The following is a 12,094-nucleotide window of genomic DNA, read 5'->3' as shown; positions in this document are numbered from 1 at the left end:
GCTTGGTGGCATCTGGGCGTGTCTGACAGAGGGTCTGCACCCCTGCGGTGTGCCGCCGCGTGCCCCCTCCGCCCATGCGCCTGGGAGCCAGGGCCAGCACCTGCACAGAGCTCCTGAGAGCCGAAGCTGGGGGTGGGACCCTGGTGGTTCCCCACCCAGACGGGACCCCACCTTCAAGCCTGCTGCGTGGAGGGGCAGACTGAGGCCTGGGAGGGTGGGGGGCAGGTCTGCGTCACCAGTCGCCGGCACAGCCTCCCTCCGGAGGCCTTTTCCTGTGGGGGGGAGGGCCCGCCAATGAGGGCCGGGCCTATCACGTGGGCCTGACAGCTGGGGAGGGGATGGCCGGCGACAATGTGGGCCTGAGGCAGCCACCGTTGAGAGCCACAGCCTTGAGACCCCCAACCTGCCAGACCCCAGCCCGCCCGTCTCAGGCCACCAGCCCGGGGCCCCACCATGTTCTCCAGGAAGAAGCGGGAGCTCATGAAAACCCCTTCCATCTCAAAAAAGAACCGGGCGGGAAGCCCCAGCCCACAGCCCTTGGGGGTGAGTGAGCCTCTCCTTGGACTGCAGAGCGGGCGGGACCTTAGAGAAGCACCCAGGCGGCAGGGGCCCAGGCCCGGCGGCTCCATGCTGGGCCGGCGGCGGGGGGCTCCCACCAGCTACAGCCCCTACCGGGCTGGACAACACGGGCCACGCAGGACAGGCTGGGACCCTGGCGTTCAGCTCATGGTAGGAGCCCTTTGGGCTGCCCACCGCATCCCTCCGCCTCCTCCAGGGCTGTCTGTGGGGCCAAGGGAGGAGGTGGGAGGGGGCTGAGGAGGGGGCGGCCCTGGGTCTGGGACCACAGGGCGGTGGTCAGGGAGTCTGGGGGCAGCGGTGAGTTCTGAGGTGAGAGCTAGACCGTGGCCATGGGGCCAAGGTTTCTAGGGCAGCTGGGCACGAAATAGGCACCTTGGGTGGAGGGCCTGGGGGGCATCTCTGGGGTCTGGCGGGCTACAAGGTTAGGGGCTATCTACAAAGCCTGGGGGCGTCTGTGGAACTTGGGGGTTCACAGGACTCTTAGGCATACAGGAATCGACAAAGGCGTCTTCAGCAGGGACTCAGGGTGTCTGCGGCAGCCTGGAGGGGGCTACAGAGGCTGAGGACCCCCTTTGGGCCGCCCTACTCCACCAGGAAGTGGGGTGCCCCTCCCCCGCCCTCACAGGCCCCACCCCTGGCTGTGGTTTGGGCAGAGACCGTTGTTTGTGAAAGCCGGGGGAAGAGGATGTTGGGTAACAGGTGTGGGCGGGGCAGGGCACCAAATCTCGGCCCTCCGACCTCTGGCCTTTGATCCCCCATGGGGTCAGGCCAGAGACCCTCCAGAACCCCCACTTCATTTCTGGGGAGACTGAGGCAGTGCCTGGGCTGGAACCCCTGGTCACCAGCTTGCCCTACCCTCCCAGGAGCTGCCCCGGAAAGACGGGCCTGACACAGTGTCCCTTGGACCCAGCCTGGAGCCGCCAAGTGCAGCCTCGAATGCCAAGGCCACGGGCACCCTCAAACGACCCACCAGCCTGAGCCGCCATGCCAGCGCCGCTGGCTTCCCGCTGTCCGGCGCCAGCTCCTGGACGCTGGGTCGGGGCCACCGCAGCCCACTGGCCGCAGCCAGCCCCGCCGAGCCTCCCGTCGAGGGTCCCTGCCCTGATACCGGCGAGATCTCTCACCTGCTGGCCGACGTGGGCCGCTTTGCCAAGGCCCTTGAGAAGCTCAAGGAGTGTGTCCTGAGTGACGGTGAGCAGCCCCGGGGACACTGAGGCCTGGGCGGAAGGCAGAGCTGGACACAGATACCTCAAAGCCTGCGGGCTCCAGGCTGGGTGGAGGGAGGGAAAGAGGCCGTCTCGGAAGGCTTTGCATCGCCACCAGGGCCCTGAGGGATGCGTAGGAGTCTGGAGGCCACAGGCAGAGAGAGGCTTGGAGGCGGAGGGAGCATCCCCCCTGGACAGTGCTCGGAAACCCAAAATGGAGATACGTTCGGGGGAACAAGCTTTGGGGCGTTGCTGGTGTAGGAAGTGCAGGACGCTGGAGGCGTCGAGAACAGCGTGGGGGGGACCCCAACTCTTCTCCCGCGGGCCACGGGTAGCCATAGAGAATGCCAGAGCAGAGGTGGGGCGGGTTGGAGCGACGGGGCCTGGCTGGAGAGGGCTCCTGGAGGGACAAGGGGCAGGACTGGCATGGGAGCCGCAGGCGTGAGCTGTCTGTTGGGGACGGCAGTTCCGCTTTCTCCTCCGTGTGGCGCTGACAGCCCAGCCTCCTGCCGAGTTATTTTCATCCGCTTCCTGTTTGTCCCGGGCACCTCGTGGCCGCAGCCCACTCCTCCCAGAAACTGCGCTGCCGGACCATGCCCCGCGCTGACCGGCTCCTGCTCCCCCCAGGCCCCGCTCTGTAGATCTGCAAACTGAGGCCTCCGTGGGGTCCTGACCCCTGGCTCTCTTGGCTGAGGAGGGGCCAGAGCTGAGGTTTGACTTCAGCCTCCTCATGGCCTCTCCAGAGGCCTGGCCCCTGCCGGGTGGGAGGTGGGAGCCCCCAGGGTTATCTGGTGGGGCGGGGGCCAGAGCGGCTTCCTGGGGAAACTGTCTAATCTCAGTTCCTTTCCGAACCGGCGCTTCCTTGGAGGCCAGGACTGGGCGGGGCTGAGCCCGAGGGCGAAGTGCGAAGTGCGGGAAGCTGGGACCGCCTGGGCCCCTTCCACCCGCTTCGGGCAGCCTGGAGGAGAGGCTGTGGGCTGAGTTCCCCGCTTCCTCCCCTGGGCTCAGGTGTCTCATCTGTGCAATGGGGCCCCTGTGGGGCCTGTGGGGTGGCTGGCTGTGGCAGAGGATGTGGGCACACTGTGACGGTGCCAGAGCAGGGAGCCCCCAGGTCAGGGACAGTGCAGGGCCCACCCACCAGGCAGGGAGCACCGGGGTTGGGGGGACAGGGAAGGGGCGTGGCCCTGCCTTCCCTGGATCCTGCAGGAGCCTGAGGGGCTGGGGTGGAGCTCCCCCCGCCACCCCCCTCACCTGTGGGGACCTTCAGTGGGGGTCGTGGGTGCTGAGAAAGGATAGCACCATCCATCAGGTATGGCATGGGAGGGGACGTGGGTGTCAGGGCTGCCCTCCCAGCGGGCCGCCAGTCCTCCTGGGTCCCTGTCTGCAGCCCTCTCATTCCCGTGGTTTTGCTCCTACCAAGCGGGCCGTGTTGTGTGCACAGGGCTTTGCCGGCACACACCACTTTTTTCTCATTAAGACTGTCTACAGGGCAGGGAGGGGGCGGGCCGGCTCACTCAGGGGAGCGTGAACCTCCAGATCCTCGGGTCGTGAGCGACTGTTGCGGAGGCTGTCTAAGGTCGCATTCTGAGACACAGATCTGACCCTGATGCTGTTTGACTCTAGCACCTTCTGTGGCTCCCCACCGCCCTCAAGATGAAGCCAAGCAGGGCCTTCCTGTCTGGGGTTCTCACGCCTTCGAAGCCGGCGTGCATGGAAAAGCTTCATCATTCTTGAGAAATAACTTCCCTTTTCTGTGCCTCAGTTTCCCCATCTGCAAAATGAGGGAGGAGTAGATAATGGCTGGCGGGCTGGACAGAACCTTGAGCGGCCCTGAGAGGCTGTGGCAGGAAAGTGGCCTAGGGGGCTACATGGAGGAGGCGGGCACCAGGACTGCAACGTGAAGGTCAAGCAGGAGCTTGCTCTCTGGGAGGACATGAAGAGTGTCCTGAGCACAAGGGACTGCCTAAACCACGGTCCGGCCCTCGCGGACCTGGCCAGCAGCCCAGAGAGGCCCGGAGTGGGCTTTGGGCAGCTGCCCTCCCCACCTCTGCTTCAGTCTCCCCTCTGGGGTCAGGAGCTCTGAGGCGGCGGCACGCAGGCTTTCCCGGGGGCCCGGCGCTCCCCCCTGCTCACACCTGCTCTGCCCCACAGACCTCCTCGAGGCCCGCCGGCCCCTGGCCCACGAGTACCTGGGCGACGCCCTTCGTGTGATGCGCCAGATCATTTCCAGGTACCCGCTGCTGAACACCGTGGAGTCGCTCACTGCTGCTGGCACCCTCATTGCCAAGATCAGAGGTCAGCCGGCCCCAGGAAGGGCAGGGAGGGCTCTGGGGGCACCTGGGAGGGCTTCCTGGAGGAAGGGACATTTGAAGTGTGTTTTGAAGGGTGCACGGCAATTTGATAGGCACGGTTGCTCTCGTGCTGCCCCTGGGCTAAGGGCTCCCTTCAGTTAGTCGCAGGCAGGCAGGGGTGGGTGCGTCCCGGCCTGGGCCAACCCCTCTCATCCCTGTCTCTGCCCACCAGCCTTCCATTATGAGAGCAACCAGGAGTGTGACAAGCAGGAGTTTGAGAAGGCCCTGGAGACCATCGCTCTCTCCTTCAGTAACACGTGAGCGCCACGGGGCCTGTGGAACGGGACTGGGTGTGCGGGGCCCGCTCATCTCTGGGTGCTGACCCTGCCCTGCCCTGCAGTGTGTCTGAGTTCCTCATGGGGGAAGTGGACAGCAGCACTCTCCTGTCAGTGCCCCCTGGGGACCCCATCCAGGTGAGCAGGGGTGACGTGGATGCTGCATGGGGCCGGGCCCCATGGGGGGGGCACTCCTGTGTCCTCCATCCAGGGTGGGGGGGCAGTGGCTGTCTCCTCCGTCTAGGGTGGGGGGCAAGTGGCTGTCTCCTGCGGGGGTGTGTGGGACAGAGCCCCTCCTGGGGCCGATGCACGTGTCTCTCCTGCGCAGACCATGGAGAACCTGTACAGCCCGGGCAGCGAAGGCGCCGTCCCCAGCGCGGACGACTGCGAAGCCGGTGAGCCTCCTCTGAGCCGGGATGGGCAGGCGCCCGCGGGTCGGGCCGAGGGCGGACAGGAGGGCTGGGGGCGCCGGGCTGCGCTCAGCGGGTCCCCCGCAGGCTGCCTGGCCCCGGAGGAGGTGGACATGCTGCTGCAGCGCTGCGAGGGGGGCGTGGACGCCGCGCTGCACTACGCCAAGAACATGGCCAAGTACATGAAGGACCTCATTGGCTACGTGGAGAAGCGCACGGCGCTGGGTAGGCGCGGCGGGCGGGCTCCGGTGGGGGCCGGCCCGGCGGCCCCGCGCTCATTCCGCTTCCCCCGCAGAGATGGACTTCGCCAAAGGTGTGCAGAAGATCGTGCACAACTGCAGGCAAAGTTTCATGCAGCAGGTGGGGTCCCCGGGCCCGCCGGGGTGTCTCAGCACCCCCACCCCTGGGGCGGCCAGAGGGGTGCAGGCCACCCGCAGAGGAAGCCGGGGAGGCGGGGCCCGGGAGGCTGCGTAGCCCCGCCCCCCGTGACCTCTGCCCTCCCCTCCCAGCCCCACATGCCGCTCCTGTCCATCTACTCCCTGGCCCTGGAGCAGGACCTGGAGTTCGGCCACAGCATGGTGCAGGCGGTGGGCACGCTGCAGAGCCAGACCCTCACGCAGGTGCATGGGCAGGCGGTCGGGGGTGGGGAGGGTGGGGGTGTGGGGGGTGGGGCTGCGCCAGTGCCATCCCCTGCTCACAGCCTGTCCCTGCAGCCCCTGAACCTGAGGCGGCTGGAGCATGAGAAGCGCAGGAAGGAGATCAAGGAGTCGTGGCACCGCGCCCAGAGGAAGCTGGTACGCCGGCGGGGGCGGGAGGGGCCTGGCGCTGTGGTCTCCTGCCTCCGCTCGGGGCTGACCCTAACCCTCAGATGCCAGGCCCGCCACCCCCGGCTGTGCGGGCAGGAGGGGGAAGACTGGCATGTCCAGGGCGGGTGGGGCGGGCAGGGGACTGAGGTGCTCGCAAGTCTAGGGCAAGTCTCTTCCCCGCGGTTGTGTGAGACTTTTCCGAAGCTACTGGCATCTTCACTTGCTTCCGAGCTCTGCTGACAGGGCCCGCGGCTCCCACCCCCAGCTCCTTCTGGCGCTGCCAGCAAACGTGCCTCCCCTTCTGGGCTCTCCACAAGGGTTCACTCTCAGGCTCTGGGCCTTTTACGACCCCCCCCACCAGCTGCGTCCTCGTCCCTGTCACCTGTCACGGCTGTAGAGGCCGCTTGGCTTGTTTCACCAGGTCCCACTGGCGGGCCATCTGGGCACTGCGGGGCTCTTGGCGTTCCAGGCTGTAGTGCCAAGGTCGCCGGGGCCCCTCTGCGGACGAGCGGCCAGGCCGTCGTCTCCCACGGGCGCCCAGAGCGGGTGTCTGGGGGAGGGTGTGCGCGGGCGAGCCTGTCTTCCTCCCAGCCCTCTCTTCCTGTCCTTTGCTCACTTTGGACAAAGGCCCATTTCTTCTTGATTTGCCAGAGCTCTTGCCATATGAGAGGACTCAGCCCTCGCTGGTGCGGGCCGCAGACCCCCACACCCGGTTTACTCTTCTGGCTCGGGACTTTACCTGCGGCCTGTTTTTCTGGGTAGAAGCCTATGAGTGTCCGCAGTTGTCTTTCCTCATGTGGTTCCTGGGTTCCGTGTTGCGCGTGTAAGAGCGCCCTCAGGACTTTGTGCGGGTGCTGCTGGCGTTGGCGTGGCAGGCTCTGACGGTGTAGGCTGCGCAGGGCGGCCCCCAGAAGGCCCACGGGGTTTGTGACCGAGCGCTCTTCCTGCCAACCCTGAGGGTGCCTGGCTTCCTGCCGGGCCGGCCTCGCTGTTCTCCTGTGCACGAGGGGAAGTGAGAGACGGAAGCGCGTCTGCAACTCTGGCGGGGGCGGGCGGGGGCCTCAGGGGTCGCGGAGCTCGCGTCCCGGCTTTGGGGGCTGAAAGGGTCCTCCCAGGGACCCGTTGCAGGCGTCCCCTCCGGTTCTCCTGCCGTCCGCTCTGGGGCAGGGCCTCGGTCCGTGCGGCCGCGCTGTGGGCTGTGGGCACGTGCGGGGGGCTCAGGGGACCGGTCGGGGAGGGGAGCCGGGGGACCGGGCCCCGCTGGAGGATGGCTCTGGACGGCGTCCTCGCCCCCACGCCCGCAGCAAGAGGCGGAGTCGAACCTGCGCAAGGCCAAGCAGGGCTACACACAGCGCTGCGAGGACCACGGCAAGGCCCACTTCCTGGCGGTCAAGGCCGAGGAGGAGCAGGCCGTCACGGGGCCCGGGGCCGCCGCCTCCAAGACCCTGGACAAGCGGCGGCGTCTGGAGGAGGAGGCTAAGAACAAGGTGAGCGCGGAAGGGCAGAGGGCAGTGGGGGGCCGATCCCGCGGGTGCAGCTCCCGACAGGGACAGGGGACATCCAAGGTCCGAACCCGGCTGAGCTCTGTGTGCGCGCCCCGGCCCCCATCCAGGCCGAGGAAGCCATGGCCACCTACCGGACGTGTGTGGCCGATGCCAAGACGCAGAAGCAGGAGCTGGAGGACACGAAGGTGACGGTGCTGCGGCAAATCCAGGAGGTCATCCGGCAGAGCGACCAGACCATCAAGTCGGTGCGCACCGTGTCCCGCGCTCCAGCCGGCGTTGGGGGGTCGGAGGCGCAGCCAGTGGGGCTCACGCCGGCACCCCGTCGCCCGCAGGCCACCATCTCCTACTACCAGATGCTGCACATGCAGACGGCCTCACTGCCCGTGCACTTCCAGATGCTGTGTGAGAGCAGCAAGCTGTACGACCCGGGGCAGCAGTACGCCTCCTACGTGGGCCAGCTGCAGCGGGACGAGGAGCCCGACGTGCGCTATGACTTCGAGCCCCACGTCTCCGCCAACGCCTGGTACAGCTGCCTGCACGTGCCTGGGGCCGCGGGGCTCCCCCCACACTGAGATGAGGCTGGGTGCGCTGACGCTCCCGGGATCCCCGTCCTGTCCCTCCAGGTCCCCAGTCATGCGCACCCGTAAGGGGAGCCTTGTCAGCGATGCCACGGGGGCAGAGGCCACCGGCAGCCCTGAGGAGGAAGGTGGACCCAGCAATGGCACACCTGCCAAAGAACACAGGGGTAAGGTCCCGGTGGCGGTAGGGGGTGGGCGTGGCCTCCCCAGGGCCCCTCAGTCCCCACTGGACACCCCTCCTGCAGGTGGGCGTGGACACCAGGTGCACAAGTCGTGGCCCACCACCATGTCAGACTCAGAGGGCAGCCTGGACCCCAGCCCTGGCTCAGGTGAGGGGGCCTGGCTACCTGGAGGCTGGGGGCGGAGAGCTGTGACTGGCCTGGGTCTGGGGCGGGGGTCTCATCACACAGGCAGGGCCGTGAGCCAGCTCTGGGGAGGGTCCGGCTGACCCGTGCCCGGCCCCTGTGGGCTTGGGCTGCCTGACGCCCGTTTCCTGCTCAGGGGATTTTAAGAAGTTGGAGCGGATGTCATCCAGCGGCACCATGTCGTCCAGCGAGGAGCTGGTGGACCAGGAGGGCAGCACAGGGCCGTCAGCCTTTGAGCAGGGTGAGGGGCCCCCGAGTGGGCGTCGTGGGGCGGGGCTTTGGACTCCACGGCTGGGCCTGGCCCCGACCGGCCTTGCTGAGGCTGACCACCTGCCCTGACCCTCAGCTGACCTCAACGGCATGGCCCCCGAGCTGCCAGTGGCCATGCCCAGTGGGCCTTTCCGCAACGTGGGGCTGTCCAAGGCTGCCCGCACGCACCGTCTGCGAAAGCTGCGCACGCCGGCCAAGTGCAGGGAATGTAACAGCTACGTCTACTTCCAGGGGGCTGAGTGCGAGGAGGTGAGGGGCGGCACGGCCGGGCGTGCGTGCTCAGCTGGCTCCCTTCAGCTGGGAGCAAAGGGAGGCTTGCGGAGACCCAGAGGGCCCTGGCGGGGGGGGAAGAGTCAGCTGGCAGAGGTCAGCGCCAGGGCCAGGGCCTGGAGGTGGGAGCAGGCTGGCCCGTCGGAGCCAGGCCGGGGCGGCAGAGGTGCGGCGCCCAGCCAAGAGGGGGACAGGGTCAGGAGGGCTTTACAGCAGAGGCAGCATGGGCTGGGTTGCTCACGGGGCGCCCCCGCGCAGTGCTGCCTCGCCTGCCACAAGAAGTGCCTGGACACGCTGGCCATCCAGTGCGGCCACAAGAAACTCCAGGGTCGCCTGCAGCTCTTCGGCCAGGACTTCTCGCAGGCGGCCCGCGGTGCGCCCGATGGCATCCCCTTCATCGTCAAGAAGTGCGTCTGTGAGATCGAGCAGCGGGCGCTGCACACCAAGGTGACCGCGGGGGCGGCCGTGGGGGATCCGTCCGGGCAGGGGGGCGGGCGTGGCCCGGGCTGACGGCCGCCCCCACAGGGCATCTACCGTCTCAACGGGGTGAAGACGCGTGTGGAGAAGCTGTGCCAGGCGTTCGAGGCCGGCCAGGAGCTGGTGGAGCTGTCACAGGCCTCACCCCACGACATCAGCAACGTCCTCAAGCTCTACCTGCGGCAGGTGGGACCGGGGCGGGGCCGCAGCTCAGACCCAGCTGGGTGGGGGTGGGGCCGCGGGGCCGGGGCGTGGACCCCACCGATCCGTTCCCCCCGCAGCTGCCCGAACCTATCCTCTCCTTTCGCCTCTACCACGAGCTCGTGGGGCTGGCCAAGGACAATCTGAAGGCGGAGGCGGAGGCCAAGGTGGCGTCCCGGGGCCGGGCAGACCCTGCAGAGACTGAGGCCGCGGCCATGGCCATGGCGGGCCGGCTGCGGGAGCTCCTGCAGGACCTGCCCCCCGAGAACCGGGCCACACTGACGTACTTACTGCGGCACCTGCGCAGGTGAGGGCCGGGGTCCAGGTCGGCAGGGCCTGGGGAGCCCCAGCGGGCACTCACACCTGCTTCCGCACCCGCGGGACCCTAGGATCGTGGCGGTGGAGCAGGACAACAAGATGACTCCGGGGAACCTGGGCATCGTGCTCGGACCCACACTGCTGCGGCCAAGGCCCACCGAGGCCACCGTGTCCCTGTCTTCCCTGGTCGACTACCCGCACCAGGCCCGCATCGTGGAGACCCTCATCACCCACTACGGCCTGATCTTTGAGGAGGAACCCGAGGAGGTGCCTGGGGGCCAGGTGAAGGTGGGGGTGGGCCCCAGGGCTGTCCCCTCAGAGCAGGGGGCTGGGACGGAGAGCCTTGGTTTCAGCAGGCTCGTCAGGAGGGGCCCCAGAGGCATCTTTTAAGCAAAGAACTGATAGAGGGAGAGCTCCACTGGGGGAAGCTTGACCACCAGTGCAAAAGCCCTGTGGCCGCACCTCCCCCACCTGGCTCTGGAGCCCGGCCGGTCCGTCCATCTCTCTCTGCACCGCCTCTGGCACATCCTCGGGCTCCGGCTCACGAGCTGCCCCGCTGCGCCCACCTGCCACGTCACCTGGCTGTGCCACCAGCTCTCTTCCGCAGGCTCTGTGTGCATGGTTTCCCAACTTCTCACTCTCGTGCGCTAGTCCCCGTGGAGGGTCCGCCATCCCTCTCCCGGGACTGTGGGGGTGCAGGGGCAGCAGGACACGCTGGTTTTGTCCACGTGGGACCTCACTCTGCTGCCCCGGCGGGGCCAGGGCAGCCCGCGCGTGCACGGGACGCGGTGACGTCACGCACACCGCAGGGAGCACTGAGGAGCTGTAGGCTCTCCTGGTTCTTGGTTCACGAGAACGAGAGCAGAGCTGGGGCCTGGCGGGCATCCCAGGCCCTCCCTGAGCCCCGTTCCGCCACCTGCAGGATGGCTCAGAGGCGGCACGGGCCGAGGCAGGGGTGCAGGCGCCCTACCCGGAGGGGAGTGCGGGGGCCACCGTCCCCCTGCAGGAGGCGGCGGATGGCGGCCCAGGTGAGTGGTGGCGACAGCCAGGTGGGCAGCCGGGCGACGAGGTGTCACGGGGCCACGTTGGGTGCCCAGAGGCCGCACAGCTGTGGGTTTGCATCCCATGAAGAGCTCGCCTGTCTGACGTGTTCCTGAGGTGTGGCATAGTCACCAGCGGGGTAGTCACGGCAACAGCCCTGTGCCCAGAGACTGCCCTCTGGTGGCGGGCGGGCGGTCCCAGGCGGGGAGCGTGACAGCATGTCAGGCGCCCGTCCCCAGGGCCTTCCTGGTCACGACGTGTCCGTCTGTCCTGTCTCCGCACCTCCCCCACCCCCCACCTTTCTTGACCTCCCAGAATCCAGGGTGGCCTCCAATGACTCTGATTCTGAGGTAGAGGAGGCCTCAGAGCTGCTGTCCCCAGCGGACAGGGGACACCGCCTCAGTTTCCAGGAGAAGCAGGGCAGCGAGGCCAGCACGGAGGTGGCCCAGGGCAGCCGCAGCGGCAGCGAGGAGCAACTGGGCGACAGGGAGGGCCTGACCCAGCAGCTTGCTGAGTTCAACGCCAACCAGTGCAACAACGTGGCTAAGGTCCCACTGCCCGACATGGGGCTCCGCGGTGGACGGCTCGAGGCAGGCACGGGCCCGGGGCGGCAGCCAGAGTGTGTGTAGCTGGGGCGCCGGGCCGGCCGGCTGGTGGCTGAGGAGGTCTCTGGGGACGTCTAGTCACTGTGAGGCCTCATGCTGCGAGCCCAATGCACTGAGGCCGCTGCTGGCTGCCTTTTCCAGAAGCTCCCAGGAGCACAGGGAGAGGCAGAGGCCTGCCCTATGTTCGCCTGTGTGCCGGGGCTGTGTGAAGAAGCCATGTGCACCCCTGCTGAGTGGCCCTGCCCTCGGAGCCAGCCACCCTGTGGGCCACCAGGCCGCCATGGAAGGCCACGCTGGAAGCCCGATGGCGGGGTCCAGGAGGCAGTGTCGGGCCCCACGGGGTGTAGGCATGTGTGATGTCCATCCCGGGTCACGATGTAGGTTTTTCAAGTGCACATTTTGCTTAAAATAAAGTTTTAAATCTGAGCCCATCTTCTCTGGCGGCGGCGGGAGGGGGACACAGAGGCCTGTGCCGTGTCTTTGGCTCCCCGCTGGAGAGGACTCTCAGGAAGAGAAATTCCACCAGAAAACAGCCCAAGTGGGCTGTGCACACACCGGCATCAGATAGGTACTCCTGAGAAACTTCGGCCCAGGGCTGCTCGGAGGAACCTCCCAGACGGCAGAAACAGTCCATTCAGGCTGTCCGGGCAGCAGCCACCAGCTGGGTGTGGCCACGAAGCCCCAAAGCGTGGCCGATGCCCGAGCACCCAAGTGTGAGCCTCAATCTCGCTGGCCAGTCTCAGAGCTGGGGCCGCCTTGCAGGGCAGCACAGCGGACCGCCGGCCGGCAGCCAGCAGGGACCCTCCCCAATTCCTCTCACAGACCCCTTCAGCCCCGC

General features: G+C 67.6%; 1 protein-coding gene across 6 annotated transcripts; it reads left to right on the top strand.

Moving 5' to 3' along the window:
* The first annotated feature begins 265 nt into the window (after positions 1-265).
* On the top strand, positions 266-11,682 carry LOC111161891 (Rho GTPase activating protein 45). 6 transcript variants are annotated; one of them, XM_022525951.1, is made up of 23 exons: positions 272-543; positions 1,443-1,770; positions 3,936-4,079; positions 4,308-4,392; positions 4,476-4,548; positions 4,739-4,805; positions 4,908-5,045; positions 5,116-5,180; positions 5,330-5,440; positions 5,534-5,614; positions 6,931-7,113; positions 7,239-7,376; positions 7,464-7,654; positions 7,755-7,876; positions 7,955-8,038; positions 8,211-8,315; positions 8,421-8,593; positions 8,873-9,061; positions 9,140-9,277; positions 9,373-9,599; positions 9,682-9,892; positions 10,533-10,638; positions 10,967-11,682. In XM_022525951.1, exons 1-23 carry the CDS (start codon positions 454-456, stop codon positions 11,278-11,280), a joined length of 3,363 nt encoding a protein of 1,120 aa, XP_022381659.1. In that variant the 5' UTR covers positions 272-453; the 3' UTR covers positions 11,281-11,682. The 6 variants fall into 6 exon arrangements, with proteins under 6 accessions (XP_022381660.1, XP_022381656.1, XP_022381659.1 ...); XM_022525950.1 differs by lacking the exon at positions 272-543 and adding an exon at positions 613-729; XM_022525952.1 differs by lacking the exon at positions 4,739-4,805 and having other exon boundaries at positions 266-543; positions 4,476-4,524; positions 4,856-5,045.
* Positions 11,683-12,094: the final 412 nt, after the last annotated feature.

The sequence above is a fragment of the Enhydra lutris genome, unplaced genomic scaffold, assembly GCF_002288905.1.
Source record: "Enhydra lutris kenyoni isolate GAN:26980312 unplaced genomic scaffold, ASM228890v2 scaffoldscaffold86, whole genome shotgun sequence".
In the NCBI taxonomy this organism is placed as follows: Eukaryota; Metazoa; Chordata; class Mammalia; order Carnivora; family Mustelidae; genus Enhydra; species Enhydra lutris.
The sequence above is the reverse complement of the archived record's forward strand: the minus strand, read 5'-3'. Positions and strand labels throughout refer to the sequence as shown.

Bases quoted from the DNA above. Each gene is read 5' to 3' on its own strand.
- LOC111161891 (XM_022525947.1), top strand. From the start codon at position 628: ATGCTGGGCCGGCGGCGGGGGGCTCCCACCAGCTACAGCCCCTACCGG. The intron at 5,181-5,329 runs GTGGGGTCCCCG...CTCCCCTCCCAG, and splicing joins GGCAAAGTTTCATGCAGCAG to CCCCACATGCCGCTCCTGTC. The intron at 10,639-10,966 runs GTGAGTGGTGGC...TTGACCTCCCAG, and splicing joins GGCGGCGGATGGCGGCCCAG to AATCCAGGGTGGCCTCCAAT.